The sequence below is a fragment of the Ruditapes philippinarum genome, unplaced genomic scaffold (genome assembly GCF_026571515.1).
Source record: "Ruditapes philippinarum isolate M1 unplaced genomic scaffold, ASM2657151v2 ctg3804_1_1_1_1, whole genome shotgun sequence".
In the NCBI taxonomy this organism is placed as follows: domain Eukaryota; kingdom Metazoa; phylum Mollusca; class Bivalvia; order Venerida; family Veneridae; genus Ruditapes; species Ruditapes philippinarum.
The window spans coordinates 1,449-28,034 of NW_026864107.1; the positions used below are offsets into that span (position 1 = coordinate 1,449).

At 32.1% G+C, this 26,586-nt stretch overlaps 2 protein-coding genes across 2 annotated transcripts in view; one reads left to right on the forward strand and one right to left on the reverse strand.

The window, feature by feature from the left end:
* Nucleotides 1-1,617: 1,617 nt before the first annotated feature.
* On the reverse strand, nt 1,618-7,958 carry LOC132724443 (uncharacterized; the record flags this gene model as incomplete). Its single annotated transcript, XM_060709304.1, is given in 3 exon segments — nt 1,618-1,661; nt 1,979-2,094; nt 7,789-7,958. Coding segments are annotated over 3 exon segments (263 nt in total), but the record flags the coding sequence as incomplete, so codon positions are not given.
* Nucleotides 7,959-14,673: 6,715 nt separating this feature from the next.
* Nucleotides 14,674-26,586, forward strand: part of LOC132724442 (uncharacterized) — a gene marked incomplete at its 3' end in the record, with an annotated part of 56,311 nt that continues 44,398 nt past the window's right edge. Inside the window, 5 exon segments of the mRNA XM_060709303.1 lie at nt 14,674-14,821; nt 21,109-21,416; nt 22,078-22,200; nt 23,002-23,123; nt 25,524-25,582. Of these exon segments, the coding sequence (XP_060565286.1) occupies nt 14,682-14,821; nt 21,109-21,416; nt 22,078-22,200; nt 23,002-23,123; nt 25,524-25,582 (752 nt within the window).

Consider the following 26,586-nt stretch of genomic DNA (forward strand, 5'->3'; position numbering starts at 1 on the left):
GTTGAACCGTGCCTAGTTGGTATAGGGCCGAGTTGACTATTTTCCATTTTAACCATAGACAATTTCTATTTATACTGTCAAAACAAGATTTCAAGTCAATAAATCCAACATATAATCGTTTATTGTTGTTTATATAATGTTGTATAATTGAATGTAAAATAAATATGGCATCAACAGTAGATCTGCCTTTTCTAAATCCAAACTGAGCATCTGAGATTACATGATTATTTTCACAAAATGGTTCTAATCGTTTATTTAAAATAGATAGTTTAGAAGGGTTATTCCTATATAATATTGTACATTATTAACATCGACCTTTTTATGTATATAGGAACAATTATTCCTTCGGTCTATTTATCTGGAAAAATCCCAGACTCAAAAATTGCATTAAATATATTACACATATGTGAACCCAAGATATCTATTGATTGTATAAAGTATTCATTTACCTGTAGATTTTTGCCTTTTAAGAGATTTGACAGCTTCCAAAATTTCAGTAATTGTAATTGGTATATTCAATTCATCGAAAGCACAGCCAGAATCATAAAAATTATGTTCTTCACAAAATCATTATTACATTCAAAGACGTCGTTATATAAATGTTTAAAATGACTATAAAAAATTTCTACTGTAATTTCATTGTTTTGTGCTAAACTTTGTTTCTATTTAAAGTACTTCCAAAATTGTTTCGGTTTGCTGAACCTTAATTTTTCTATATCTGCATATTTGCTTCTTTTAAGTAAATATTTTTCTTTTTTCTTATTATATTCTTATATTCTTGTTTACATCTATAAAAATATTCTCTACTTGATCTTGTTTTACATGCATTAAACGCATTCAAAGCGTCTAAATATGTCGCTTTTGTTCTTTTACATTCATTGTCGAACCAGTCTGCATCTTTTGCCGGGGTCGTGTCGGAAAAGGAATGATTAATTCTATTAGGAATGTTGTTTTTTTTTGAGAATAATGGGCCTGCCACATTTCTTATTAGGCTTGTAATATTATTAAGTTATTATACATTAAAAACTATTCGATGATTTATTTTACTCCAAATTTGAACAGTATAATATCAAGTCAAGAAAGACAATGGGTTTTATACTAAATAGCATTGTCGGATGTCTATATGTATGTTTTGGGGGTAGCAAGACACTTCACCCCCCAGACACTTCACTCCTCAAATTTTGAAGACACTTCACCCCTCATGACACTTCACCCCCCAAAATACCCTAAGACACTTCACCCCTCATCCATTTTTTTATATAAAGTATATAAGTCAACAACATAATGCCTTGATATGTTTATTTTTATTATTTTTTAGTAAAACATTTAACATGAACAACAATTTACAGCTGACAAACACTAATATATATATTATATCATTGAAACATAACATTGAGAGAACACACACATGTACACAAATGTACATGTATATATATATATTTATTTACAGTTTCAGTCGGAGGAGACCTTCACAGACATTTTTTATTCTGCAACAGTGTTAAACACTGGATATCCTGTTAGCACCAGAACTTTCAGCACATATTTCCAGTATCTGTTACTGGTTCGAAAAACCACAATTTCATAACCGTCCATAGATTTCACCCACTTTCTCTAATCTCTAATTCAAATGTAGGATTGCAGGGTGCAGTTCTGGTTGGAGACTGAAATTATAGACATGTTAATTAGTTTGACGCAAAAAGTCTTGGTGATTAAATGACATTAAGACTCTTCAATTACGAAAAAAATCTTGCTGATTAATTTGAACTTTAGAATATAATTAGAAATTTATAAAATTTGACTATATGCATACTTTTTAATGTTTCTTATCAATTATGAAAAAGTACCTTATCAACATTAAGACTCTTTTATTTATATATAATTTGCTTTGTATGGAGTTATTGATTATAAGAAATTTATAAAAGTTGACTAAGTAATATGTGTATTTTTAGTATCATTTATCAATTTTAACAAGAATTACCTCATCCACCAAGGTTGAGTGTAGGACATGAACATCATTTGTAGAACATGCCTGACAAACAAAAGTGAGTGGTGTGCGTCTTCTGTTAGCTCTATTGTAGGCAGCTTTTGTTATACCTGTGAAATTTATATTTAATACATGAATACATAGTATAGTTTATAAAAAAAATATAAATTATAACATAATCATACTGCATTTCTCATTTATTTTTTATAAAGTTTAAAAGCTTTTTAGCTGTTTAAAAGCTTTTAAGCAGTTAAAGCTGTTTATACATTGTATTGCCCAATGTTATGCAATGCACTTTCATCCATTAAGTGTTTAATGCATGTCACCTTGTTTATTCAACATGTTGATTGGTTGTTTATTCAACAGTTATCTCATAATTGATTAGATAATTGGATTAAAATGGTATTACTGTATTTTATCCCAGAAACATTTAAATGCTTACTTAAAAAATGCATTTCACTTATTAATGTTAAGGAAGAATTAAAGAGGACTTATTATTGCCTTTGCACTAATGCTCACCATTATATTATACACCATTTGAAAATTAAATATTTTGTCTGTTGCTGCATTTTAAAATATTGGTTACTTTCCTTGCCTTTCACTTAAAAATACATAGCAAAATTTACCATTGTTTTCATCATTTGAATAGATTTGTAACAAAAATCAATAAGTAGTTCTTTGTAAAAATTGATGTATCATTTATTTAAACAGAACAGAACAGAACAGAACAGAACAGAACAGAAATTTTATTTGAATCTAACTTGAACATTTACAGTTCATCGTTACATACAATAAATTTTACATGCACATAGTAATAATGTAAATATCATATTATAAACATGCAAACAACTTTACATATTTCATCAGATCATAACAAAGAATTTAATTCATTTGTTCTTAATTTAAAAGCATTTCTGCAAAACAGAGCCAATTTGTTTAAGACCTTTACATTTGTAGAATTCAACAATTGTGTGAGTTTGAGCATACTCGGGTGTCTATGATAATACCTAGGAATATACTGATTTCTAAGTAAAGCATACATTGGACATATTAAAATAAAATGGTATTCGTCTTCAATATCATTACATTGGCACAGTGTACATTTTCTATCGTTTCTATCTATATTTCTATGTCTACCAGTTTCAATATGTAGGTCATGTGAAGATAAACGTATTTTAGCTAAAATATTTCTTAAACTACGACATTTTCATTTTATTTATATATTCGGACCTTTGAAAATCTGGCTTTAATTCTTTAAATAAAAACAAAGATGACTTTGAACAAATATCTTGTCTCCAATTATTTATATACATGTCAATAATTCTAGTACGAAAAATAGGAACAAACATATTAATATTTACCGAAGAAGGATACATCCATACTTCGTGAAAACCAGTGTTTTGTAGTAAATCTCGGACTTTAGATGCCCAGTTCACAAAGTTACAATTTTTTCAGCTTCATATCTTAAAGTGTTCATTGTGCTTGATAAAATACAGTTATAATCCTTTTCAACATACAACTTTAGGAAATATTTAACAATTCTAACTTGTCTAACTACATATAATGGATATCTACCCAATTCACCATATAATGCAGAATTAGCAGTTGACATTTTAACATTAAGTATCCATTTCATGAATTTTCTGTGTATTCGTTCAATATTTTCCGCTTTTTCAAACCCCCATACTTCACAAGAATAATTCAATATAGATGCAACATATGAATCGAATAAATTTAACATAATATTTACAGAAACTTCAATGCATTTTGTAATACTAAATAATGAGCCCATAGCTTTAAAGAGCTTTATCAGCTAATGTTTTTGTTGCTGTCTTAAAAGATCCACCACTAGATAACACAATACCTAAGTAATTAAAACTTGAAACAAATTCCAATTCTTCCCCGTCGTAATAAATATGTTCATTTACATTGGCCATTCTTCCTTTTTTAAATACAAGAACCTTCGTTTTATTAACATTTACTTTTAATTGCCATTTATTACAATAGTCTTTTAAATTATGTAATGAAGTTTGAAGCCCATGCGCCGTCTCTGAGAAAATGACTGCATCGTCGGCAAAAAGTAGTAGGTATATAGAAAGTTGCTCTAATGTCAAACAAGAACTATCATCTTTTTTGTAAAAACAACTCAATGTCATTTACGAATAATGAGAAAAGTATCGGAGAAATTATCTCCCCTTGTAATAATCCAAACATCACATTTGAAAAAATCAGACAAGGTATCCATATGACGTACACATAATTTAACATCTTCATACAGAGACCTAATTACACAAAATAAGCGTCCATTTATACCATATTTTATCAATTTTACCATAAGGCATTTCTGTAAATAGAATCAAAGCATTTCATAAGATCAACAAAACAGCAATATAATTTCTTTTTTTTGTTTTAATTGTCGTTCTATAAAAGCATGAAGGAGAAATATAGCGTCTACTGTGCTATAGCTACATTTAAAACCAAATTGTGCATCAGTGAGTATATCATTAATATCAGCCCACTTTTTTAAACGCTCATTAATAACAACAGTAAATAATTTTTGCCAAAACAGCTGATTAATGTTATACCTCTATAATTAGTAGGTTCACTAGAATCACATTTTTTAAAAAACAGGTATAACAACTCCCTGTGACCATGATTTGGGGAAAACAACCCGTATCTAAAATATGATTGAACAATATTTCTAAAGGTTTGTCTAAAATATCTATACCTTCTTTAAAATACTCGTACATAATGTGGTCAAAAGAGCTAGCTTTAATTTGTTCCTAGTTTTTTGATAGCTTTTTTTATTTCATCAGTCGTAAAAGGTACAGCAAGCTCCTCAAAAGTAGAGTTAAAATTTGCATTTTCATCAAAAATATGTAAAAAATCTTCAATTTCGTCATCTTCCGCAACAGAAAATTCAGATGCTAAGTTCTTAAAATGATTATAAAAATCATCCAAATCTATGTTTTCATCAGACACGGTTGATTTACTTTGACGAAACATCCTCCAAAATTCTTTTGGCTTTTTGTTTCTCAATTCATTCATTTTTGCAGCTTGTTTTCTGTCAAAGTTCCGTTTTACTTTTCTACAATGATATTTATAATCCTTCTTTTTTAAATATAATAATTCTCTATTTTCTACAGATTTGTTAGCATTAAATTCTAAAACAGCATTTTTATATACAGTATACTTTTGTTTACAGCTTTCATCGAACCATTTATTCGTTTTATTATCGCTGAAACATGCGTTAACAGTTGCCTTACAACAAGTTTTCAAAATACGCATTACCTCTTTCAGATAAATATGTTGTAAAATATTAACCATTTCATCTGGATTCTGGTTATTTTGCTTGGATTCATTTTAAGTTTTGACAAAGCATTTCTATGTCTCGCGATATATCGTTTACAAATTCCGTCCTATATTCTGGATTCCATTTTATAAATCGTGCGTTTACGCGGATTCGTTACGACTGGCACGGTCCTTACTTTCACCGAGAATGAAATCGGGGCGTGATTTGAGTGGGCGGTCAAATCATGAACACGAAACTCTGAAATATTTTCAAAATTGCATGCTTTTGTTAACAAATAATCCACTACACTATTCCCGTTATACGTATAACAAGTAGGTTTCCCGAGATTCGCGTCGCTATCCAACCGTCCGTTTTACAATGCGTATATCGGTAGATTTACAAAGATCAAGTAATTGCTCCCCAAACCGGTTTGTACCACGATCAGTCGTCGTCCGCGGAATAAATGTATCCATAGCTAAATAATCATGATCATATAACAATATATCATAATTTATACAGTCAGATTTTGAACCAATTCTCGAGTTTGTATCTCCGCACACATATACCATTCCTTTATTTTTCGTAAGAATTTTATATCATTCTCTAATTTTCTAAATATATCAGTATCATATAGATTATGAACAGGTGAACTTTCTGGGGCAATATATATGGAACATAGATAGATATCTTCTGGTACCTGGAAAAAAAATATTTATCCAGTTTCAACCACATAATACAATCAATGTCATTTCTGACTAGTTTAACACCTTTTATGATCGACCTTTTTACATACGCTAAAATGCCCCCACTGCTCCGTCTGGCTCGTTTATTCTGAAATTTTCTATAAGAGTGAAAAAAGTTTATACCCATTTAGTTCTATTTTTGATGTTTTATTAGTCCAGGTTTCACTTAAAAATATGATGTCATAATTACCAATAAAGTTTGTAAAGTCAGTGTTATTTTTCTTTAATTGAGAAAGTCCTTCAATATTCCACGCTACACACCGTATCTCTGCTCTGTGACGATCCTAGCCGGAACCGGAAGTCGCCCCATCCCTGTACAAATGTCCGTCAATGTACAGCTTGTCTGCTTGCGAGATACGCTTCCTTCCCGGCCTTCCGTGCGTCGAGCATGACCGGAACTAGTTTTCGTCGGCGTTCCATGACTTCTACCGGAAATTGCTGACTGATGCCAAAAGGCCTACTTAATTTTCTAGCGTCCAATCGCACCTTTTCTCTATCAGGGAAATAAGCAAACTTTGCTACAATAGGCCTAGTGCCCGTCGGCTTATACTTTCCTATTCTGTGTGCACGGTGGAGTTTGACGTCTGTAGTTGCATTTTCATGACCTAACTTTTCCTCGATAAATATCAAAACCTTCTGCACACAATCAGAGTCCTTCTCACCTTTCTCTTCTTCAATGCCAAAAAAGAGCAAGTTATCGCGCATGCTCCTCCCCTTCAGGTCAATAATTTCTGCCTTCATATCCTGCTCCCTTTTACACTGTTCATTTTCTAACTTCTTGAATTTTGACATTAAAGAATCGAGCTCTTTTTGTTTTTTACTTATATCACTAATGCAGCTCGCATCATGGTTACGGCTTATCTCAATGTCCGACATTTTTGTCTCTAGACCGTTAACTTTTTGATCCAGACAGTTTAGACGAATATTAATACCGTTAACGGTAGATTGTATAGAGTCTAATTGGGCAAGTTTTAAGTCAAGACGTTGGATAAGCAAAGAAAATTGATCACTGCTCACACTTGTTCCCGAGGAGGTCGGTGTTTGTGGCTGTGGAATGTACTGCGTCCCAGTTTGTGACCCCAAATTAACAGGTGAATACTGAAACATAGGTTGCCCTGTTTGTTGGTTTTGATTAACAAAGTTTGGACTTGCCTGTTGTAATCCACTATACCCATTATATCCATTTATATTTGACTGATATTGTCCGTTTTGTTGCAATATCTGCTGGCTTTGTGCGATTGGGGGAACATTATGCGCCATAGCTAACCTTTTGTCTCTGTTATTGTTCTGTGGTGAACTTTTACTTTTCTTTCTCTTTCTTCCCATTTAGCTCTAAAAGTCAAACCTCATATCACTCATATACTTTAAGCATATATTAAACCTCTTAATCCGCATATTTTCACACAGTTTATGTAAATTTATCTCTTATATATCCTCAATTTTTCGAATTTTTCTTTGTTACAAAATTTTGAACGTCCATTACTATTGCGCATGCGTAACGTAAATTGGAACTGTTTATTTTTTACCGGCAGCCATAGACAAATGCATAAGCTTTTAGAATCTGGTTCATAAGTTTTACTTTATATAAGTTTTAAGTTTAATAAGCACATGTGATATCTGAACTGGTAAGGAAGTTTCCTATCTCTGTTACCTATGTCTCTGATAAAATATACAAAAATTATTTATCCACTTATTGTAATGAATATAAAAAAAACAATTTGTATTTACCTATAACTTAAAAAAATTGCTAACAAATTAAATAAACTTACCGGTATCACATGCTATGTGTTGCCAGTTCCCACATTTATCACAATCAACTGCAGCATCATTATCAGACACAATTATCCTGCATTTAATACAAAGATCATCCATAATGTCATTAATTAAACAAATAAATAGCACCAGTTATGTAAATTAAGCACAATGTAAAAGCACAAATTTGTCACCAAATGAATATAACTTGTCATAACTTGACCTCGATTTAAAGTCTCATCCGAAAGACTGATTAGTAATTTCAGTTGGCCAGCCCGGGAATCGAACCCACAATGTCGAGATTACAAGTCTCGCGCTCTAACCGATTGAGCTATGCGGGCTGACATAAGGTAAGGATCAAACCGAAAACAGACTTAAGTACAAAACTTCAATAATTAAAATCGACTCAAAATTTATTAGCCAATGGGTTATACTTACATTTTTCATAATTGCACTTGTCTTGTTCATCTTTGACCAATAGCTATTCTGCAGTTATGGTTACTCAAAAATATGAGCTAATTAAACATATATTTTCAAAACACCTTAAAAGAATATGAATTACTTTAACTATTACATACTAATACAATAATCAGTACAGCTAATTAACAGCTTTGTATTCATGTTTTGCTTTCAGTCCATTAAACAAGATACTGTCAATTAAAAACACAAAGGAAATGTGAAAAAGATTATATACTTAAAATATATCAAAGGAAAAATCACACAAAAGTTCACACACTTCAATAGAAAGATTATTCAGTTAGCAACGAATTCTAAAATCTGCTTTAAACTGTAGTCCTTTTTTTCGACTTGGAACTGGTGCCAGAATTGACAATTGAAGAAAAATGTAAGATTTATGTCATTCATAATAAAGATATGAACATATTTAGGTAGAGTTTTGCCTTCCGTACTCCCGGTTGATGTAAACCTGACTTTTTAATCATGACGTAGACCAGATAACGCCAGAAAACGAAATAGCTTGCAACTGAAGCCCGCTCTAATACAAGCAAATTCCAAGGTTATGCAAAGTGTTTGATAAAACGGCTTATAAACTGACGAAGATCCAATATTCTGTGGAAAGCTTATATTTTCCCCCGTAGACTGGTGCATATCCCAAAAAAATATAAGTATTGCTTTTTTACTTTGCTTATGTAAAATGTAATGTAAATGCTGAAATTTTGTCGGAGGGTCCTTGCTGGTTTTGTAGTTAAATAGTTTTTTTCGGCGATAATGGTTCAAGAATATAATATTTTCAAACTATATGTTCATCACCATCAGTGAATTTTTAGTTAAATGAATGCAAAATATTTACTAACAGCTGTATGATATAGCGGTTTATGAGCGATTTCCGCGTACAGCCTCCTAGGGTGTACTAATAATAGTTTTCCTTAGTTATCACGCAAGCATGATCCATGTCTCTGATGTAAGCGACAGTTTATCATTATTTGTCTTTAAAAAAATATTAAGGACTATTAATGGTTTATAACAACAAAAGAACATGCATGATATTGAGACTACGGTGTTGCAACGTTCTAGTTAATGACCCGTCGCTGCGTAGTAATTGGAAAATTGTTATCAAAAAATAATAAAGAATATTTGCCACCTAATTAAAGCATTTACTTATAAATTCTCATTTATGCTTTTTGTTAAAAAATTATTGATAAAGTTATTATGTAGAAGGGTTTTCATACCAGAACTATTTATGACCAACGTATGACTAAACCTGATTACCGCCGCAGTATGACGTCACGGAGTAGTGATTTTGAAAAAATAAACAAACAAAAATCAAGAATTTTTCAGAGAATTATTATCTTTACAAATTGCAGATATGAAGTTAAAGAATGAAAATATTTTCATATTGTAAATATCTGTGATGAGTCAGCTTAAAAAAATTAAGGTACTATATTTTACCTGATTACCGCTGCAGTAAGATTTGACGAATGGTACCTTCATCTTTATCCAAACAAATTCAGTGCCTTCTGTGCTTTGATTTATGACAATTATACTAGGTCGTAGCTCTCATAATAATAAGACAAATCTGAATCACAGTTAAGCAGTCCTAGCTAGTATATCTTGATTTCCATTTTTTGCATATGAGTTTTAAAAAAAGTATATAAGCTTAATTAAGCAAGTAAATCATGATATCAATTGTTAAATTAGAAATTTATGTATCATGTGGTATTAAAAAGTAAATTCAAATAACATTTCATCAATGTAATTATAAACAGCCTTTTTTAAAGCAAAAGGTACGTTGTCACGAACATTTTTGGCATTTGAAAAAAAGGTAAAATGGGAACACTTTCAAACCGCCGATTAAAAAAAAAACTTACTGATATGATGTTGAAAATAATTTCAGTATAACTTCACTGAAAGGGTGTAAATTTTAACTGAAGTATATTGATGAGTTAGAAGTGCAAGAATTTTGTGATTTATTTTCTGATGTTCATTGTGCTGTGTCATTAACTCTCAAATGTAAAAAAGATGTACAAACTTATAGTACTTATCATACAAATAAATATGTAAAAGAGATAAACACTGATCCTATTACAAAGCTTTGGGACTCTGGAAAGTCAGAGGTGTTTACAGAAAACTTAGATATTTTGAAAATTGCAGAAATTGAAAATAGAATAGACAATTTAGCTTTTAATGAAAATTTATCGGTAAATGATTTAAACGAAATTGTTTCAGATATTGGAAAACTTTTTGATGATAGCTCAAGAAAGTCTTTTGGAACAATGAAACCCAAAAGATATAAACATGTTGATAAAAATACCTACCCTTGGTTTGATACCTTTTGTTTAAATGCCAGAAATATTTATCACAAAACAAGAAAAGCGTACAATAGATACAAAACAGAACATTTTAGACAGCTTCTTAAAACGGTAAGTAAAAACTATAAAAAAGCAATGCATAACGCTCGGCAACGACATACTCATGCATGAAAGAATTGAAAAATTAAAGTCGTTAAAAACAAATAATCCAAAAATGTACTGGAAAGTTATTAACCCTAAAGTAAAGGCGTCAGAAACAAATGCAAGTCTAGATGACTTCTTTGATTTTTTCCAAGAATTGAATTCTGATGATCTTGAAAATGGAAATTATTGTCCTGTCTTTGTCGAAAACAATGATATTTTAAATGAAGAAATTAACTCGAAAATTACTGAAGCTGAAATCCATAAAGCTATTAAAACCCTTAAAAAATAATGAAGCCCAAGGTATTGACAATATAATAAATGAACAGATAGTATCATCATCCAATACCATGATTTCATTATATTGTAAATTGTTTAATGTTATTTTTGACACTGGGTTAATTCCAGAATCATGGACTATTGGTGTAATAAAACCAATTTATAAAAATAAAGGTAATCCTTCTCTACCTGAAAATTACAGGCCTATTTCACTTTTGAGCTGTTTTGGCAAATTTTTACATGCATTTTGAATAACAGATTAAATATATATGCAGAAATGGCAAAACTTATAAAAACATCTCAGGCAGGTTTCGGAAAATCTTACTCAACTAGTTTATACTCAAAAGCCTAATAGATATAGTGCAGTCTAATAGTAAGAAACTTTATTGCTGTTTTATAGATTTTAAACAAGCGTTTGACTCTGTTTGGAGAAACGGTCTATGGTATAAATTACGAAAAGAAAAAAATAATGGAAAATGTTTTAGTGTTATCTATAACTTGTATAGTAATATTAAGTCAAAAGTAGTCTCAAGTGAAGGTTCTACTAACTTTTTTGATTGTAATGTTGGTGTTAGACAGGGCGAAAATTTTCCCCGTTTTTATTTAGTATATTTTTAAATGACTTGGAAGACTATTTATGTGATAAAAATGCTAATGGATTTTGTAGAAATTGGAAGGTAGAAAATTTGCAAATGTACTTGAAAATATTTGTTCTTTTGTATGCAGATGATACTGTAATTTTTGCAGAAACTGAAAAGGATTTACAAAATGCATTAAATACTTTCAAAACATATTGTGATCAATGGAAATTAAAAATAAATGTTGATAAAACAAAAGTACTTATATTTAGTAAAGGTAACATAAGACGAAACTTGAAATTTTATATTGGCAATAACCAAGTAGAAATTATTAAAGAATACAAGTACCTTGGCATTTATTTTACTAAAAGTGGGTCGTTTATTTCAACGAAGAAATACATAGCAGACCAAGGAAATAAAGCATTGTTTTCACTTTTAAAAAAAATTAAACATTTAAATTTGTCATACGAATTACAGATTGATCTTTTTGATAAACTGGTAAAGCCAGTTTTACTTTATGGATGTGAAATCTGGGGGTTTGGAATTGTTGATATTATTGAAAAAGTTCAATTAAAGTTTTACAAATATATTTCTAAACTTAAGAAATCAACACCTTCATACATGGTATATGGTGAACTTGGAATTTTTCCAGTTCGTATTGATATATACCAAAGAGTTATATCCTTTTGGACGAAACTAATAAATTGTTCGAGCGAAAATACCGACAAACTATCTGGTAAGGTTTACAGCATGTTATATGAAATGAATACTTTAAACAATGTTAAGTCCCAATGGATCGAAAATGTTAGAAATTTGTTATGTTCTTCAGGTTTTTCTGGAGTTTGGTACTGTCAGAGTTTTTTAAATGAGAAATGGCTGATTGGGTCAATTTGCCGAAAATTAAAAGATAATTTTATACAGAAATGGCGCTCTGATATACAATTAACATCAAACACGAATATTTACAAAGGTATTAAAACTGAATTTGGTAGAAGTGCTTATATTAAGATTTTGTCATCTAGACGAAGCTTATCAATTATGTGTTTTTTTACTAGAAATCATAGGCTACCTGTGGAAACAGGAAGATGGCAGGGTATACCTTCTTCTGAAAGAAAATGTCACTTTTGTAATGATGATGTAGGTGACAAATTTCATTATTTGTTCAAATGTCAAAAGTTTTTTGAGGAAAGAAAAAAGTATTTAAAACGGTATTTTTATGTTAATCCCAATTTTTTCAAATTAGAAGAATTGTTTAGTAGTGAAAATAAAACTTTACTGAATAAACTTAGTATTTTTATCGAAATTATATCTAAAAATTTGTAATACTGATATGCCTGGATTGCTTGTTTACTTGAAACATATATTTATTTGCTATATGTATGTTTATTTGTAATGTTACATGTATGAATTGGATATGTTTGTCATTCTCTATTTACATAGCACTTGTTAATATGCCGCCATTATTCACTGTAATTATTATAAAACGATGCTTATGTTGTTTACTTGATGTAAACCTAAGATGGAAATAAAAAGTTTGAAAGAGAATGGCCGGAAAATATTGTTACCCGAGGCGTTCTAGGTGGTACGCACACGTACTTTCATAAACAGTTTGAATGACTCACATTTGCATATTTGGAAGTAACATTACAAAAAAGTGAGGAGAAATAAAATGAAAAAATGCCAAATTGTGGCAGTTACAGTGAAAATAGAAAATGAATGTCAATCATTTCGCGTTTTCAGATCTTTTTTTATTCAGATCAATGTACTGCTACTGTAACGTAAAACATTTTTTATATAATCAAAATCACGTGTTTTATTCGACTTGAAAGACCCAGCATAAGCAAATTTAATTAAAAGTCAAAATCCTCGTCTTGCAGAAAATATATACGTGTTAGTTAATTCTACACAACAATATATTCACATGTATATCATGGAGATTAATAGTATATCTGTGTGTATATTAACCCATTACTTCATGAGCATTTTGTGAAAAATGGCTGTTTTCATTGAAAAGTCTCCCGTTACAAGTTTAAATTGCTATAATACTATAAAAACTGCTTCAACACTAATCAAACTTGGCACAAATGTTGACTGGACCATTGCCCTTGCAACAACATGCTCAGGCTTAAATTTTCTGTTACCATGGCAACGAGGGGACATCTCAAAATTGCCAAAAATCACTATTTTGCGTTGATTTTTTCCATCAAAATTGATTTCAAAGTGCTGCAACTTCTCAATGGATTGAGATAGAGTCAAATGCTTTTCAGCGTTGGTTACACGTTACCTTATGATCAATCTGGGGTCATTTATAGCCTCTCATAAGTCCAAAATTTTCTTGGCGATGAGGGGGACTACACCCCCTTCTAACCCCCCAAACAGAAGGGGGCACATCCCTCTTCTTGCAACCCCCTGATGTATCTTCTGGTTGGGGGCCGCGCCGAAAAAGAGGTCACTTTTTTAACGACATTTCTCAAACAAAAACAAGTGTACCTAAATAAGGTTTTTTTCACCATTTGTCAACAATTTTCACAACAAAAAGGTGTGGGGGGGGGGGTTGAAAAAGGCGTTAAAAGGCGTGTATATGACGTAATAGGTTAACAGAAAATTATGAAAATACTTGAAATTACCCTAAATCGCGTTTTTTCATGTTTAAAAATGGCCTGTCAGATAAATTTAAAGAAAAATTGTTGTTTTGAAGATTTTTTTGATTTTTTTTCATTAAACCAACCATGATATGTTGTAAGGAAAATTGAATTAATGTAAAATGCAGGAAATTTTCAATAGTCACTTAAAAATTCAGAATCCCCAATTTAGCTAGTCAATACTTTTCCAGTATATAACGTTTAAAAGTTATATTATGTAAGTCGCAACTTTAATATTTATTATCATTTATATAATATATATTTACAGAGACATAGATAACATGTTATCTATGTCTCTGATATTTGTTATTATGATGTTACATCATATGTTATTAATGACAACTGCATGAGTGAAAGGAATTCTCCTCTCCCTCACGAAAAGATGAAATTAAGAGTGTATAGGCAATAAAGATCAAGTACACGTTTTAAGAGGTTATGTCACACAGCTAACAGGGACAGGTGACGATAGCGATGTAATAAATAAGTTCGTCTTTACCTCAAAATGTCGGCACTCGCACGTTGTGCCCGGTACTCCAAGCATTTTAACCGTTCATTTCAAAGTTACTGTAGAAACACAGCAAAGAGCTACCTTAATCGACAGGAACATTTGTTTGGCAAGTTGCAAGCTCCATATTCACGAAGGTATATTGGCGTCCAATCTAGAAATACTTCTTTCTACCCAAGGTCACTTTAGTGACATGCATTTTCGCGACCTGTAAAGCAAACTGTCAGCTAAGATTTCGCTAATTATGACTGATAGTAGACTTCATTTAGAAAACAAAATGAGTGTTTTCTTTATATAATTTCACTTTTTCCCATTCATGATCACAGATGTAGGCCTAACGCACATTCTGTGTAGACCATTAGAAACTACAGTAGTTCTGGCTTCTAAAACCTTACATAACAAGTAGCTAGAAATTAGTTTTTGTTTTTCATCTAATGCAGCATTAAAGTTTTGGATGTTTAATCTTTTTTTATTAGCAAATACCCATTTCCCATTTGATGCTGGTGCATTTTTTCATAAAACAATTATTTGTTTCTTATTATTCAGGGGTTAACACTTACTTTTCAGCCAGGAATCCCACCAGGACATCTGTTTTTGAATTCAAAAGTCCTTTCCTTAAGTTGGAAGTCCCTGATTTTTTTTGATAATTATAAGAATATAGCAACCTTTCTGTATCAGTATAGCAGGGCCGGCAAAATCTCAGAAAATTGTACTTGTCCACGGACAAGTAACCTAAGAAATTTACTTGTCCGTACTTAGTTCTGGCTTCCATAACTTTATATGTCGCTTTTATTTTGACGTTGCGACAGTAAAGTTATGGGTAAACCCTATTTGCAAAGGCTACCAGAATTTGACAGTTCGTGCGCCGTACATTAAAACCTATTAAAATCACCCTTATTAATCAAATTTGGGTCAAATAAAAATACCATTTGATAAACAAGTCAATTTTGAACTAATTCATGTTTTGTTTTTAAATGAAACTTCAATGACATTGTGTACCCTACTATTTTTTAGAGAAATATGTAGAGAATGTTTACCAATATGGAGTCTGCTTTCAAATGAGATCTCGCGGGACTTCATGTTTTGGAAATTCTAGCATCTATTTTTAGTAACGGACCATACACTATTTTTAGTAAGTGTATGATTTTATATAAAAACAAACAAATAATTCATGAATCATCACTCAAAACAATATAAATCCAACCATGTTTTTGGTACAATGTCTTTTATTGAATAAATACACCGTTATTCATAATTGCAAAGCCATGTATTCAATTAAAAATAGCATTTGGGTCACGTGTCACCAAATGTCATGCAAAGGTATCCGAACCTAAATTCTCGCTGGTCACGTGATAATTAGGGCAGCAATGGCGGAGAATTTTATGAAATGTGAACCCGCTGATAAACTTTGAGGCAATATTTCAAAAATCTAACATTCTGCGTTCAAAAATATAGACTGAAGGGTCCCAAATATATCTAACTACCTGTATTAAAATAGTTTTTGTCCAGATCACGAAAATTTATTGAATTACAGCATGACATCAAAATGTCACGGGTCTGGTTGACTTTCGATACGGGGTTGGCTTCAGCGAACAGGTCTAGCAATACTATAAATCCTGATCGCTGAAGTATCTTTAGCTAGTCCGTACTCAATGTTCACTTGTCCGTATTTATATTTAATATTTACTGCAAATGTCAATAAAGAAGAGCAATATGATTATGAAATTTCTTTCAATTTTATTAAACATTCTATGCCATATGTTTAATCAGGGCTCCAGATAAGATGCGTATACGCGTAAATTACGCATGGAAATAACACGTTTACGCATTCAAAACAAACTTTAAGCGTATGAAAAAACACAAAATTCAGGTTACGCATTGAGCAACATTTCTTTCGCGTAAACGTAACCGAAAGTAAACTCGGTGATTATCTTATTTTTAATTTCGTCTGAACGCTTTGCAAGCGTCTACCGGTAACTTCCTGTAGTTCCGACCATCACCGGTTGTTATCGTATGTATAGTATGGTGGTGGAATTAACTTCGTATGAATGCTTTGCAACGTCTAACGGAAACTTCCTGTAGTTCCGACTATCATCGGATGTTATCGTATGTATAGTAAGGTGGTGGAATTAACACAATTTCATAAACATCCGGTACAATGTCGCTGTCAAGAGTTAAAACGATTGACTCGTATTTTATGCCGAAAAAAATCGGTTAAGGTTATAATTAATGAAATAATTAGCGCTGCCACGTATGAGCAACAGAAACATGTCTCAGGTTCAGATAAAACGTATGCCGTTTGGAAATGCAAGATTGTTAACCAAGGGAGTCCAAAAAGCAAAAGAAATGACTTTGACATATCTTGTATTACAAGTATGATAATGCAATAAACATGGAAGCATAATAAATGTTTTACTCTTTTACATACATTTTAAGGAGTAAAAATACTCCTGCCAAATTTCAGATTTCAAGTTTTACTCATTCACAAAAAAATCAATGAGTAAATACTCATTGCCCTAAAAAATTATCTGGAGCCCTGTTTAATAATATAATATTTTATGATTATAATATAATATATTTATAAAATGTTAACGGCAGTAGATTAAAGTAGAACGACAGTGATGGACAAATTGTGTATATTTTACTGGAAGGAGCATTGGTCTTTTGCCAGCACTTTTTCAGATTTCCTTGCACCCAAATTGCTCTAAAATATTGTCTTCATTTTTTTGCACTCTGGTACCATTTCTTATTTATTCACTCCTTATTCTATTCATCTATATAATATTCATTTAATCCTATTAAAAATCATATGTACTCTTGAGTTAGATTTGTCAAATTGATGACATCTGGCTTTTTTAACGATATAATTATGATTGCCACAGAATGTAATATCATATACGTATATACGCTTGGTTGCAGCAGATGAATTGTGAAAATTTTGACATCATTACCATCGGCGACGATGAAACTGACATGTATACATTAACACCAGTATTAGACATTCAAAAACAAAGGCATTTTCACAAGAAATCTTTACATAAAATAAATTATAAAATGACTTTGTCCACATAAATTCAAGCAGTCAAATTGCCGATATGAGCGTAAATATTCCCGAATGACCTGGAAAAGCTATACAATGTATTTAATTTTCATAAATAACACAGCGGTATTTCAAAGACAATTGTTGCGGGATTGATGCTGTGTCTGCTATCTAAACAATAAATGCGCTTGAAAAGACCACAGCTTCCAATTCAATTTTATGGCAGAACCCCGTTGCAACCGAAAATATTTGATTGCAGAGGCTAAGTCGGCAGTCATAAACCAAAACAAACATGTACCCTCAATAATTAGTTAATTGCCGCGCGCATGCAGTAACTGCATGACGTAAGGAAAACCCCAAGCCTGGTTGGTCGCTATTTATGTAAACACTTAAAATAGTAACACCCTAATATGCACGGAATGCCCTCATGAATGACACCACACTTCACACGCTAGTTTTCGTATTAAATGTGTGATTTTCCTTCTGATTTAGATCTATTAGAAAAGAACTAGATTTTTTTCTTCAGAATTCCTCTTTTAGCCGCCGAAATTTACTTGTCCACGGACAAGTAAACTGCAGAATTTTTCTTGCCCGGACCTACAATTTTACGACTCGGGCAACTCGGACAATTGATTTTGCCGGCCCTGGTATAGATATGCATTCTTTCGTTCTACTTTTTGGGATTTTGATCATAGCCCATATGTGATAACATTCATTAAGTAATGAAGGAAGGATCCTCTATGTTACCTTCCAGCATTAATATGAAATTAGGTGCTACCTATGGCGCGGAAAGCTCTTATGATTTATGATTTAAGCATTACATGTTCAGTGTACACATGTTAACCAGACAGTGTACATGTTAACCAGATAGATCAATCATGCAATTCGTTAATCAGTAAATACAGACTTCCCGAAAGTTGAAAAAAACTGTCAGACATTCGGTCTGACAAACCATGAAAATCTGTCGGACCGAAACAAAATCTGTCAGACCAAATAAAATTGATCAAAATCAAAGAAAAACTTGTTTGTGTTTGTATTTCTTAGACACTTTTTGTTTTTTATTTTTTCGCCGTAAAAATCGGCACAATCCGTACAGCGCATGTTCATCTCCTCCCTGTCATACACCGATGATTCATGGTTCTGCTTCCATTTTTCATTAAATTTCGTCTCGGGTCTATTCTTTTCATCCTTTTATTGCTGTTTTGCGCACTCTTCTGACGTAGATTTTCGGTTTTTCCCAGGTTTGGCACCTTTAGCGACGCCATTTTGTATACATGCGGCTTGGATAAAAGCCGGACAGTCGGACCGATCCGGAATAAAAGATTGTCGGACCTGATCAAAATTTATCGGACATGTCCGTCGGACCGACATATTTCGGAAAGTCTGTAAATAAATTTTACTATATTAATTTGGTTGGCCCTGTTTAAGCTAATTGAAACTGTTCTATATACATATTCAATGGCGTTGTACAAAAGGATAATAAAAGTATGTACATATAGATAAAAAAAACAACACATATGCATGGCAAATGAACTACAAAAAAATATGTTAAAGATATCAGCCGTGTAAAATATAAAGTATTAAAAACTTTAAAAAAAGAAAAAATAGTTATAAAAAATAAAAATGAATGGTTATTTCGGTAAAATTTCAAACACATTTCCACATCTCTATCAGTTTACAGCCCAATCACAATCTTAAAACAATGCGTAACAATCTCTAAAATAGTAGGTTTTGACATTTTTCTTGAACATGTCCAAAGTCGAAGACTGTCTTATATACAGAGGCAATTTATTCCAACGGTACTAAAACTTCTGTCGTTAAATGTTTTCCTTTTGTTAAAGGGGACAGCAAAACAATAATCCATATTATCAACAGATCTGAGATTTGGTCTTTTTATGACAGGCTTGTGTAACAGTTCTGTTAGATAAACCAGGAGCATTGCCCATAAAACAGTTATACATTGTACATAGTATTTTAAAATTGATCCTAGCTTTAATTGGTAACCAATGCAGTTCCAACAAAGAGTCTTTGTTCCACGACTACGTCAAAAAAATTTTAGGTAACAAAGGGAATTAATTCAACACTTCGCCGATCGCAAAAATATCATCTCAGAGACAATTAAGAATTGAACAGGATCAGTACGTGATGTAAACAATAGTTATATAATGTGATGCAAATGTTATTATTTGACATCCATTGAAAAATAAAATCTCTTTCGTAAAATTATGGCTATATAAGGTGTTGAAAAAATGCCAAATGAAGTTAAGTTACTGAATATAGTTAAGTACCTTGGGATGAAATGTTACTTCCCTATTTCTTTTTAACGCGACTTTATTCGAAAAGTTATCGGTTATGTTCCAACCGATTGAACCGATGATCGATTGGGACAAATTTAATCCGATTTTCATCACTAGTATTTACTAGTAGATATCAATGCAGGATGAGTACAGAATCATTGTATGCTGGTCTGGCAGGACAAGTGGAAATTAGCCAATGTTATAGAAAGCTAGAATTCTTTAAATCAGTTTGTGTACATTTAAGGATGGAAAACTGGAAATTAAGCTTGAGTTTTAGGTTATGCATATTTTGCGGGCTTTATAAAGCTCTGAACACATTGTTAATTGGATTTGGGTGTGGCTGGAATGCGTCTGACAATGCCCTATAAAGTGCGCGATTTATACATAACATAAAGCACAAGCTTTGTTTCCTGTTTTGGTTTGTTAAATTTATGTAAAGAGATTGTGAGAATTTTTAGCGGTCTTTTGCATCGGCGAGGTATTATTGCATCTGCGAAGTTTATCTTGAAAATCAAGGCAAAAATACAGGACGAGTAGCAAAGCATGCAGGACAAGTAGAATTTGAAGCCACTTGTCCTGCCAGACAAGTTGCTCGTAAAAGAATTTTTGATCCCTGTACAGTATGTGTAGTATGTATCTCCAAATAATAATTATTATTTTTAAATTATGTTTTTGTATTTTATTTGGCAATAAACGGTCGGTAGGGAAATATAAAATATGAGAGTGAATTAGACCATTCAAACACTTAAAAACATCATCATTATTATATAAACATTGTCAGAAGTGCTTTTGATTCATTAGTTATATAAAAATTATAAATATTTCTGTTGGCTTCAGAGCTTTATTGGCTACAGAGCTTAAAACAGATTAAATATGCCATTTGATTTATATATAAAAAATTGGTATCGTGAAAATATGTGACAAATGACAAGTTTGTCTGTTTTCCTCAGAAATATAACTATTGATAAAAATTGAATCTTCACTGAGGCATGTTGTTTAAATATATATGAGCTGTTGTGCACACTTCTTACCAGACTCTGTTTTGAATTTTCAATCTTGGTTGATTAAATTTTGTTTTAATTTTCAGGCTTGGAGTGACCAAGAGGTTATATACCGTATTAAGTGGAGAAAATAATGCTGTCAATTATGATGAAGTGAATACCAAAGAGGAAACAAACCTAGACGCACAAAATGAAAATGCCAGCAGAAGGAGAGTTTTGAAGTACTCTGAAAACTACCCAGCAAGCAATTTCTGGAAGAATTATGATTTCAGCGTCAAAGAAAGAGATCTGAATTTTACAAGTTCTTGCAGGAAGATATATCATGACATCTTTACTAAAAAATTTGTGACAATCGAAAGATTCCATGAATTAATGGCCATCGCTGAGCAGCAAGGTTTGTTTAATTTCAGTTTCAGCTCACCTCAACACAAAATACTCAAATGTGTTTGACTATTCAAAGAATAGGGTGAACTATTGCACTCACCTAGGCTTAGGTGCCTGTTAATTGATATATCCAAAACTACTAAAGGGAATGTGTTGACACTTCACACACTTATTTGAAAGCATAATACAAAATAGGAGATCACAATACAAGGTCCGTAACTCGTGCAAGATTTGACAGAATTATTACCCTTTTTGCAGTGCATTTTTTTATTGGCAAAATTGGGGCTGATTTATAAAAATTTATAAAAAATGGCCCGGGCAAATCTGTCCTTAACACTGTGGAATGCATATGATCACTCCTTTGTTTTTACTTAGGGTTTAGGCCTCAGGAAGAGGATATCGAAGTTGCACAATATAATATTATACATAATATTAAGATATTTATTAAGATATTAAGATATTTATGTGAGGTTTGATGTATTTAATCAATGTACGTAGTTATTTATGAAAAAAAAAGAAGAAAACATTATCATATATAATCTGCTGTAGAATACTCAGGTGACCTTTCAGGCCACCCATGGGCCTCTTGTTTATAAGTATATAATAAAGGTCTCTCTTAAATGTTTTAAGCATGTTTTTTGTATGATGTAAAGAAAATATTATAATTTCAGATACATTTACAGAGGATGAGATGTTGCTATTATTTAGTTCTCTAGGAAGGGAAAATAAAGATATAACAGAAGCAATGAGAAATAAGTGGACAGAATATCTCATTGAACGGTTTCACTCATTAAGTAAGGATTTCAGTTAAATTGCTTGTTTCAGGCATTTCCACTGTCTCTCATAAGGAAATTAAGAATATTCACAAGATAAGAGGAAAACATAATATGTACTTTTGATTGCATTAAAGGCACAGTATGCCTCAGATAAGAAGAAAACAGAATATGTACTTTTGATTGCATTAAAGGCACATTATGCCTCAGATAAGAAGAAAACATAATATGTACTTTTGATTGCATTAAAGGCACATTATGCCTCAGATAAGAAGAAAACAGAATATATACTTTAAATTGCATTAAAGGCACATTATGCCTCAGATAAGAAGAAAACATAATATGTACTTTTAATTGCATTAAAGCACATTATGCCTCCGATAAGAAGAAATCATAATTTGTACTTTTAAGAGGATAACAAAAAATAAAAAGCTTTTGAGAAATGAAATTAAAAAGCATTTCTAAGGCAAAATAGGTCTTTTAAGGTGAAATGCCATAATATGACTGTTACAGTTTTATGCATAAAGATACAATGTTATTATATGTGGATAGAACTTGTCTTATGTAAACATAATTAGAAACTTTCATACATTAAGGAAGTCTTTCACGGTATAGAACCTTACTACATAAATGTAATTCTTCATAAAAATATAAAGGACATACTTCTTCTATGCATTATTTAATATACGAATGAATTATTATGCTGAAAAATTGTCTTGTTAGCAAGAGACTTTCATGATTTTAGCAATGCTTTTGTGTGGGACTATATCTTATTATTGGTGCTCCTGGTGTGTTGATTTTTATTGTGAATTTTATTTACAGATATACCATTAGATGTATCTCATTACAATGAGGCATTGAGGAATTATCTTATTGGCAATCATAGATTTTCACCGGTGAAATTTTTGTCCGAAATGGAAAAACATGGAGTCACTCCAAATGTTGTAAGTTTTCTATTTATAAATGAGTAAATTTTTTTATCTCACTTGTATGCTCAAGGTGAGCTATTGTGATACCCCTGTGTCTATCGACTTAAACAGTTATATTCTCCTAAACCCCTGCACCAATAGTGATGACACTTACACTGTATGCTCAAGGTGAGCTATTGTGATACCCCTGTGTCCATAAACTTAAACAATTATATTTATTCTCCTAAACCCCTGCACCAATAGTGATGACACTTACAGCACAAGTCCTTGTATGGTCCCTTCCAAAAATCGCTCAAATGGCTATGGTTTAACAACATGGCCACCAGAACTAAAAATAGAAAAACCTTTCTTCCATTACTATTAGGTAGATTTTGATGAAACTTTAAAGGAATGATTCTTAGATGGACCTTTATAAAATTACTAAAATCGTCCCGGTCTGTTGAACAAGATGGCTACCGGTGCTAAAAAGAAAAGAAAAAGGTTTTAGATTATAAGAATCATACACTGGCTGCTGGTACAGACAGGAATATCTAGCTCGAGGGTAACTGTTTACGGCGGTAATGAGGCTCTGCCGAGTTTCCCGCTAAACAGTTACCTGAGAGCTAGATATTCCAGTCTATATGGACAGCCGGTGTTTGATTCTTTTTCTTGCATATTACATATCAATTACGTTTAAAACAGAAATTACAAAAACTGATATTCTCATTACGTACTTTTTCTTATAGTAGGGTATGAACTTACAACTTCATTCATAACTGTAAAATGACGTCATCTTAAGAATGCAATGCATTCATAAAAGTCACGCGGCAATGACGTCATTTAAAGCATGCGACTTGTCTTACATGGGGGGTGTAAGATAGAGTTTCTAGCACCGGTGTAAAAGGTAGATAACCCTGTCTGATATGCAAGAAAATATCTTGTCCTCCACTGCCCAATAGATATTGATGAATCTGGCCAGAACTAAAAAAAAAAACAATAAAAAAACTTACAACAAGATCTATTATTTAGTAAATTTTGATAAAACTCTTAAGGAATGATCCTTGGAAAATTTTCCATTAAAAATTGCTCAAATGGTTCCAGTCTGTTGAATAAGACGACCATGAGTGCTAAAAACTGAAGTAAGTGTTAAATGACATCTTGTCCTTAACTGCCAAATAGTTTTTGAAGAAACTATACAGAAATAAGCATTGGGCAATCCTTTACTAAAGTTTGTAAAATTGTTCCGGTCTGCTGAACAACATGGCTGCCAGAGTTAAAGATAGAAAATAAAAGTGTATCTCAACCTCCCAATAGATTTTGATGAAACTCAACAGAAATCATCATAGGGCAGTCATTATAAAAATTGCTAAAATTGTTCAGATTTGCTGAACAGGGTGGATGCCAGAGCTCAAAAAAGAAAAAAACTTTTAAACGAGATCTACTTCTTAATTCAATGTTTGGTAAATTTTGATGAAATTTTACAGGAATGTTACTTGAATAGTTTAAAAGTTGCCAAATGGTTCCAGTCTGCCACCAGAGCTAGAAATAGAAAATTATTTAACATCTCCTTCTTAACTATTGACTGATATTATTTGGCAGAAATTGATCACAGGAGCTAAAAAATAACTAAAAATTAACTCAGAAGTGACACTGCCCAAAGTATAGATATGTAACATTGTAGTCTTTCCTAGTAAGCCTCTTCAAAATTTATACTAATCATCCCCCTGGATAGCATAGCTTCTCTGAAAGCATAGAGTTAAACAAGGCATGACCCTGGTGATACATTTTGTTTACATGTTCACATTTACTTGTATAGGATACTGTTCTTCAAAAAAATCTCTTCAGAAACGACAGTCAAACTTTGATAAGTCGATTTTCTCGATGTGAAGAAGTAAAATGAAAGTCCCAATTTTCCCTCCAATATATTCTTTATTAAAACCTATATTACATGAGTTGAAATTTTATGTGTCGAATTTTTGAATTTTTCAAAGATTTTACGCAAGTCCCTTTAACTTAGACTTACTGAATTTCTACTGTATAATGTTTGACATGTAGCATCACCTTCTGGTCTTCTACAAAAGTCCGCCTCCGTGGTCGAGGGGTTAGAGTCGATGACTTCTAATCCAGTTATCCCTCTGGCGTGGGTTCGATCCCCGGGAGATGCTTTGGTAGTTTAGCGCGGAGGAAGGACGTCTAGTACTGGTGTAACTCTCCAGGAACGATGGTTAGGAAACTACCCGCCTATATGACTGAAATTCTGTTGGAAAAAGGCGTAAAATCAAACAAACAAACAATTCTACAAAAGTTTTATAAATACTCTAAATAAATAGAAAAAAAAAGCAATTAAAAAAACAAAACAAAAAAAACATGGCATATTGATGATAAATTTAAGCCAGTTTACATAATACATTACATATACATGTATTTTTTTTACAGGTTACCCTATCAAGAGTTGTATCTGCATATTGTAGAATGGGAGATGTAAAGTCAGCTGGGTAAGTTATCTGAACACAAGCCTATTTGGTAGAATAAATTTGAGCCGCGTCACGACAAACCAACATAATGGGTTTGCGACCAGCATGGATCAGGATCCATGCTGTTCGCTTACGAACCATATAACAAGACCAGAAACTGATAGCAAATTTGTTCAAATAAGAGCCCTGGGGTCAAAATTTGCCCTGCCCCGGGGGTCATTGATTTTCCTTATATGTGTAAAGCAAAAACTTTAAAAAAAATCTTCTTTGAAAAAAAACAAATAGCTAGAGTTTTGTTACTAAGCATGAAACATCTTCTAGTGAGTGTCTACAAAGTTTGTTCATATAAAAGCCCTTGGGTCAAAATTGGCCTCGCCCCGGGGGTCATTGATTTTATTTATGTGTATAGCAAAAACTTAAAAAAACTTCTTTGAAAAAAACCCAAATAGCTAGAGTTAAGATATTAAGCATGAAACATCTTCCAGTTAGTGTCTTCAAAGTTTGTTCAAATAAAAGCCCTAGGGTCAAAATTGGCCCTGCCCCGGGGGACATTGATTTTCCTTATATGTGTATAGCAAAAACTTAAAAATCTGATTTAAAAAAAAACAAATAGCTAGAGTTTAGATATTAAGCATGAAACATCTTCTAGTGAGTGTCAAATGGGGTCAAAACTGGCCCCGCCCTAGGGGTGTCATTGCTTTTAACTATATGTGTATAGTTAAATCTTAAAAAATCTTTTTTTTAAAAACTCAACGAGCCAAACCTTAGATGTTTAGCATGAAATATCTTCTAATGGGTGTCTACCAAGTTTGTTCAAACAAAAGCCCTGGGGTTTAAACTGGCCCCGCTCTGGGGGCCTATATACAGGTGAGCGACTTCAGGGCCATCATGGCCCTCTTGTTTACAGAGTTATGACACTTTCTGTCAAGCACTGAAAATAGTAAGCACGCTGTGTTATGGACAGCTGTTGTTGATATGATGCAGTTGATGCCATTTATTGACTTTACATGACATTATGATGATAG